The 7774-nt window shown below is 41.7% G+C and overlaps 1 protein-coding gene across 1 annotated transcript; it reads left to right on the forward strand.

The window, feature by feature from the left end:
• The first annotated feature begins 3223 nt into the window (after window positions 1–3223).
• Window positions 3224–5939, forward strand: LOC306702205 (transmembrane O-methyltransferase homolog). Its single transcript, XM_079167763.1, has 4 exons — window positions 3224–3425; window positions 4549–4844; window positions 5241–5437; window positions 5541–5939. Exons 2-4 carry the CDS (start codon window positions 4589–4591, stop codon window positions 5862–5864), a joined length of 777 nt encoding a protein of 258 aa, XP_079023889.1. The 5' UTR covers window positions 3224–3425; window positions 4549–4588; the 3' UTR covers window positions 5865–5939.
• The last annotated feature ends 1835 nt before the right edge of the window (window positions 5940–7774 follow it).

Consider the following 7774-nt stretch of genomic DNA (forward strand, 5'->3'; position numbering starts at 1 on the left):
TGAGATGAATACAAACAAGTGGGAAATAAAAAGGGTTGAGATTTGTCTACGCAGACCAAAAAAAATTTAATTAAAAGAACAAATTCTTTAAAGTATAGATTAGTCTGCCAATTATTTCTTCGATTAATCATTTGGCCTATAAAACATCCAAAGAAAGGGGAAAATGGCCATCAGAACTTCCCTCGGCGCACACTTTAACTGTTAAGTGTTATCTTGAAAGACTAAGAAAACCAGTAAATATTCACTTTTCAGATGCTGCAACCCCACAGCCCCATAATCCTTGTGCACGCCCCTGCCACACTGAACCGTTCACTTCGTGCCACAGCGAGCTTCAGATCACATTGTGAAGCCTTTATGTAAACCTGCAGAGCTGCGACTGCATTCCACCGACGGGCAACAGATAACCGGCCGGTCGAGAGGACAGCTCGCTGCAGGACACAGTGTCTGTCAGACACCATGGAGGGCAGGCAAGTGCAGTGATTGAAAATTCTCCCAGAACAAAACCTCGTTTGTGTGATGATTGTTCACCAGGCTGGGCTCCCAATGAGGCAAAAAAAAAAATCCATTCCACATGATGCATTCTTTGTTTTCAGGCCCCACAGCTACTGTACAATGGGCCCCACCAAGAACAACTGAATGCCTGCTGCAACATTCAGGAGGGTCCAGTACAACTATGTGCAGTCTCATGCATTACTGTAGTAAGGCTCCATCTGTAGAGATCAAGCATGAAGGTTTCTATTTTGAGGGTTTTAAGGTAGTTTTTACTGGGATTCAGTCACAAGTTATTATAGGAATGTGATATTGCAGAAGACTAAAACACCAATAAATTCAAGACAGTCACGAAAAATGAATTTCTGAGCAAGAAGCACACTTTAACCAAACAAACTTCAAAGGAATGTGAAGATTTTGTCAGAATGTGAGTCATATAACTGCAGTTTGAGTCACCTTTCAACAGGTGACGAGGCAATAAATTAGATTATAGGAGAAGACGCTGCAGAACCAGTAACCAGGGCCACGCGACAAGACAACAAAACACCTGCGCGAGAAGGGAAGCGAAGTTAAACCAGCATTCGTAACTCTGTTAAGTGCTCCGCGTGACTCACCTCTATCCATTCCTGCGCCTCCTGAAACGCGGAGTCAGCGGCCGACTCCTCGCTCACAGGGTGATGCTGATGAGACTGTCCGATGTCTGCAACCGGACTGGCCATTGGCGAAGAAGCTCTGCTCTCCAAGTAAAAAAACAAAACAAAAAAAAGGTGTGAAAAGCAGCTCAGTGCCGCGTTATTCCACCGAAAACTAGACGTGAATTGCGTCGGTCGGTTGTAGGTGTTGCAGCAGCAGCACCGGCGAGGCGAACGAACCAGTTGCTGCTCCCCAATATCGCTCCTGTTGGAGTCTGTGGGCAGAACAACTAGCATCAAGTCAGCCAGAGTCACTCATATAGCTTCTGGTTAGACCGTTCAAAATAAAAGCTTAGGAACATACATACTGCACAATGGGGGGGGGGGGGGGGGGGGTTCAAATATAACACAATACATATTTAGGGAATTTATGCGGTAACAAGACACCCTTTCTGTCTCAATCATTAAAATAATTGCAGCATCTAACGTAACGTTAGGCCGTCTAACTGTCATCTTATTACTTATTATCTTTACATTGGAGTCATATTACTTAAAGTTAGTCTGTTCCTTAAAGATAAAGACATCAGTTAGCCTACCGCTGGTTTTGAAGACATTTGCAGATTCTTCAAAGACTCATTTATTCAATTGCAATTAAAATGCTTCCACTCGCTAACTCTCAAAACTAAACGTGATGGAAACCGGAAGTGAATGTCTTTGTTTGGCGCTAAAAAGTGACTGAACAAATCAACAAGACAGGTGACCGGAAATTGCTTAGGAAATTAAATCATTGTTAAATAAAAAATAAATACCAGAAAATACTATGAATAATTGTTACTATTTCTTTGTTTTCTAATCCAAACTACTTTTATGATTTACAACTTGTCAGTGTTGTTGCTGCTCATTGGCCTCAGCTCCACCAGCCATTTGTTTAGGCTCTTACTTTGGTTGCAAATCCGCCTTACTTCCGGTAGTAATCTACCTGCAGCTGGCTAACTTGACGCAGCTGGACCGACAGGACTCGCACACCGCAGTATGATCCGCTCCAATGGCCAGAAATACACAGAGCAGCGCGACTCCACCAGCAGCCAATGAGGGCAGCAACACACTGGGGATCTCACACTCATTTCAACTATATGGGGCAACTTTGAGAGCACTAAGTTCACTGATTTAGAGCAGAGGCACCAAAAAACAAAGAGCCGACTCATAACTCCAGTCATTGATCATTATGAGGCAATTAACACATAATATTAAGAATTTTAATTTGTTTGTTATTGCATATACTCTTAAAAAGTTTCACAGATTTTTGTCGTCCAGGCTGATAAACAAAAGGTTTAATAATGAAACGGTGGAAATGGCTAAGGTGGGAAAACTTTTCTAATTAGCCCCCATTTATCTAGACGGCTCCTAAACCTCATGTTGAATTAGAAAAGTCCTAACGGTAAACTCTTAGTTCTTGTCTTATGGTCGTTGTTAGGGCTGTTATGGGGGTCATCGGAAAGAAAACATGAGCAAACTTGCACTTAAGCCCAAGAAGCATTGTTTTTGAAATATGTAATCTGCAATTCAAATGTGATATCTCCCCTGCTGAAAACATGGTCAGTTGTGTTTGCTGAAGTGCACAGCCAAGCCAGATGTACTGTTGATTAAAATCAAGTGATTTGCCCCCTGTGTTTCCCCTTTATAGTCTTTATAGTCTTTATAAAGACATTTCTGACAGTATTTAATGTAAAGTGTATGCCCTGTGTGGTCAATGAGATTATACAAAAACAACTTACATTATAAATCAAGACGATCAGGGATGTTTCTTAAAAGGAGAGGCCACACACAAACAATTTCAAACATTTTGAAGCACAATACAAAACATTAAAAGCCATTAGTTTATGAAACTGTATCCGAGGTTTGATGACCACCAATACACACGTATCCAGGTCCTAGACAGACGTGTGTCCACAGGCCTGGTGATATTCTCACATATCTGCTGACCTCTTGTGGAATAATGCAGCAGTACCGAAGAGGAGGAGGAGGAGGAGGAGGAGCTTCAGGCAGGCACATGTAATGATTCACTCGCCACTCCTCTCTCCTGTTCCTCTGGCTTCGATTTCCTGGATACCAACAACTGTTTAGTGGATTTCTTTCTTTCTTGTAATCTTTGTGCCACAATATCTCTGTTGAGGAGACAATCATGGTCTGTTTTTCAGGAGGCCAACAGTTTCCTTTAAGCTGCTCACCTTCTTGACTTCCAGGAGAGACAGTCTGTGTTTGACAGGTACCACTCTCAACCTGGACGGACACCAGAGCAGTTCGGCAAGTGTTACACCTCTACTGCAAATATCTCATTACTTCTGTCTCAGGAAATACAAAACAAACATCTTTTGTTAGAATTTTTCCTTTTCTTTGTTAAAAATGTTCCAGAATCCACATTTTTCCAATGTAACACATGTTATTGTATATTCAGTCTTTTTTTAAATGTATTCCAAGAGGCACTAACCTGTGAATCAAAGATAGTGCATCTATTAAAGATGAATAATTATTTTTGCAAAAAAGTGAACTTAACATTATTTCTATGTGTCCCTTAATCTTTGCAGACAGGATTTATCTTTCTGCTTTTTTAGATTATTGAACAGTTCACTGTGTCATTTGGTTTATTGTCTTCAGGGCCGGTAACATTATATATATCTATGGAACCACAATGATAATGTTTTTAACATGCAAAGGGCAATGCAGTCAGTTAATTTACTGTTAGAAATTGGCAAAATCCCCACCATACCACATCACTTGATTATTGGACTCTTAAAGAATGGACTCTAGAGACTCTAGAGCTTTCTTTGTTCCAGGAGCAGATTTATTCAGTGAAAGCACTTCCTGTGGTATTTGACATTACATTGTAATGAATTAGGAGTTGAAACACTTTAACAGGCTCCTGCCAACAGAAATACCACAACGTGTCTGCAGGGGGTGCCAGAGTGCAGTTATTTTGTACTGGTTGCCAGTTAAAAAGATTTAGAAATAATTAAATTCATATATTGCTTCATGCACTTCCTAATGCTATTTATTATTCCTGTTAAGTGATGTGTAAGGTTGAGTATAAAACCGGCATTTTGACAATTCTGTACCACCAATAATGGTAATAATGGTATGTCACAGTGTTTCCTGCAGTCATGATGTCCCCAAAATGCTATTTCAGACTAAAGAAGAATCAAGTGTGACACAGTGAACATTACACCATTTGCATGCCAAGATCTCTAAGTTATCTTTTAACCAAAATAGAATCATAAAATAATACCTTGTCATTTGTGACAAACCACTGCTAATGGCTGCCTGAAAAGACAAATCAGAGCTGGGATTTATTCAAAAACCACTTTTTTTGAATCTCATTTCTCGTTCTCTCAGTCAGTCACTCTCCTGACTCTCCTCTTTTCATCTGCAGGTTTTCACAGGTCTTCCTGTCTCCCTTCACATCCTATAAAATGTGGCTCGTGGTCGCTTCTGTCCCGCTGCTCCCCGCCATCATCATGGCATCCGCTCGTTACGGTGTCAAAGTTGCCTCGCTGTGCCATCGAGCTCTGGCCTGGGCGCGGAGGCTGCTGCGAGGGAGAGTGTGTGTGAGGAGCACCCACGCCTTTGTGTTCTCCAAATGCACCCACGGCAAAGCCGACAGCGTCCTGGAGACCTTTGACCTGTACGCCGACACACACCCGTCCCTCTGCATCAGCCCACAGACCGGTCAGTATGCAGAATCACTTTAGTACAGGGAAGAGGCTTTGATATGAAAATCTCACAGATCATCACTTTCAAGCTGTTTAAAGTGTGTTTTTTCTATTTCACTCACTTCATTTTCTTTGTGTAATATTTTACATCTAACTGCGTATCTATCAGCCATAAGTTCTTCACATTATATTAATAAGACACCACTTAAGTTTTTACTATAACTGTATTTGACCTATTTGATTGAAAGAGATTAGCTTTCTGTCTAGAAATCCATGTCCACAGTGTAACGAATCGTTCTCTAAGTTTAAATGAAAGAATCAGTGTCAGGTGAATAACTCGTCATAGATATGAAAAGGATCAAGTCGTCATCAAGCCGATGAAGGAATCAGCAGCACCTGTCGTCTCTCCCAGGTGAAGCACTGGATGAAGCGGTGAGGCGCGTCCGTCCCTCCCGGGTGCTGGAGCTCGGGATGCACTGTGGCTACAGTTCTGTCCGCATGCTGCGTCTGCTGCCCCCTGCTGGCAGACTGGTCACAGTGGAGCTGGACCCACTCACAGCAGAGCTAGGGGAGGAAATCATACTGGTGGCTGGCTTCAAACACTCCCAGGTACGCCCAGGGAAGGCTGCACTTAAATAGAAGATACATTGATAAACTCTAGTCCTTAAAAAGGAAAGCTAAATTCACCAGAAGGATTCTAACCCCTCTTCAGTTCCAGGTGTTGACATCCAGCTCAGCGGAGGCCATCCCGTCTTTGCATTCATTTCTTGAGCTCAATCAAGGGACCAGCGAGGGGCTCAATCTGGTGCTGATGGACCATGACCCAGAGCAGCACCTCCCAGACCTGCTGGCTCTGGAGAAAGAGCAGCTCCTCTGCCCCTCCGGCTGCTCCGTCCTCCTGATCCACAGGAACCAAGGAGACGGAGATCGCAGAGAAGTCCTGGGTCACATCAGAGCGAGGTCCGACCGCTACAGCGTCAAGTCAGAGCTTCAGTGTATGACGGAGATCTTCTACCAAAAGAAAAGCACAAGTTGAGAAGTGAGAACAAAATCTAAAGATGTGGGTGTGTGCTTTCAGTGTGCGTGGACTGTATCAACCAATAGTGTTAAATTAACCTTCTCTTGTATTCCTGTGGGTCAAAGAACTGCAGGATAAAAAAAACACATGCTGAATAAATTATTTTCAACAAAACTGTTTTTTCTTTCCATAAGAAACATAAATTGTTAATTGTTAACTGATATGCGTTACAATATCAGTATGTAAAACAGTATTCATTCTATGTATTACTCATCATTTTAAATATCTGATTTACAGCCAAAGAGGAAAGGTTAATATTACGACCTATACTTCATTTTTTCAGTTGCCTCATCATATATGGCCCCCAAACGACAAACTAGATAAGATAATCCTTTTAGTTCCACAGCGGGGACATTTTCAGTGTTACAGCAGCAAAGAGGAGAGAGCAATAACAAGAAAGCTCTAAAAACAACAACAAGATGCAGTAAATAAGTAAACAGTTAACAGCTAAATATGATAATACGTAGACAGACTGAACCACTGAATTCACATTATTGCATATGAAGTATTAATATTGCAGAGTTTAGTATACATTGATAATGCACATGTCAGATGTGGTATTTGCAATTACACATAATGATTCCAACAACACACAGAGGTAGAGGAGATACAAAATACTTCATCCTTTTGTAATATTAACAAACGACAAAGCTGCTTACACAATCAGCTCCCCTCACAACAAAGGAGACAAAGAGAACACGACTAGATGTAGAGCACAGAGACACCACATGATGGCGCTCTCTGCTTTTTAAAAGAAGAGGAACTCAGACGTTGATGTGGGTTTAACAGAACAAACCTTTAAAGGGAGATGCCACCCATTTAAAAAACATACATACATATCCTGCAGGACACATCAGTAAATACTTGTAATCCTCAGGAGACGTAACCTTTGAATATGTGACGTAAACACACTTAATGCGTCCTGATTCATTCATGACGAGGCCGATGATCCACATCAGACTTGTTTTGACGCACCCCTCCCTCTTGTGCATGTTGAGATATTTATTTGTCAGACCACAATGTCAATGTTTACAATTCAAAATGAAGCATTATTCAACAAATTGCTCCCAGTCGTTTTATTCCTTTACAAACATCAGCCCGCACTAACCGGTCATGAAGAGTAAGATGCGGTGCTCCAGCATGCAGTGCCTCTCAGATGAGGAGAACCACCGTGGTCCTGTGGGTAGAACTCAGATGGAGTTTTCCGAATGTGCCTCTAATGACACTGCCGAGGCTTTCAAAGCAGCAGGAAGGCCATTTACATGGTTTAGAGACAATTTAGTACAGCATTTAAATAAATAATATTGGTGCAAAAACACAATTTAATTAAATGCAATATTTCCAAGAGCCTAGGGGAGGGTTTCTAATTGTTACACAACAGCGCAATGAATGTAAAATCATACAAACGTAGAGAGCTCACTGCAGTTAAAGAGAGACAGGTAGAAAAAAGAGAGTCAGGGGAAGTGGTGTAAATGGTCAGCTACTATAAATTAGAGATGGAGATGAGGTAACACATGGTCAGAGATGAGGGCTTTTGAAAAGCCAGCCAGTTAAACTGTTCACTGTGAACGTCTCCACAGAGGAACACGGGGTAATGGAGCTGGGCCAGTTTGACGAGCTGCATGAATACTTTATAATCTCATGCGTGGATCATTATTCGCACAGCAGGAGAAGTGGCGATTCTATCTGCTGAACATGGAAAATGAAACAGGAAAGTGTTACTGTCTGCTCCCCAACTGGTAATACTACTTCTGTGAGATCTGCAGCAGCATAAACAACCAACTGATTAGTATACGACGTCTCATAATCAGCAGCAGAAAGTAACAGCTTTAATAACACATTAAGACGTATAACATTTGGAAAAAGGT

Source organism: Pholis gunnellus (genome assembly GCF_910591455.1).
Source record: "Pholis gunnellus genome assembly, chromosome: 10".
Classification (NCBI taxonomy): Eukaryota; Metazoa; Chordata; class Actinopteri; order Perciformes; family Pholidae; genus Pholis; species Pholis gunnellus.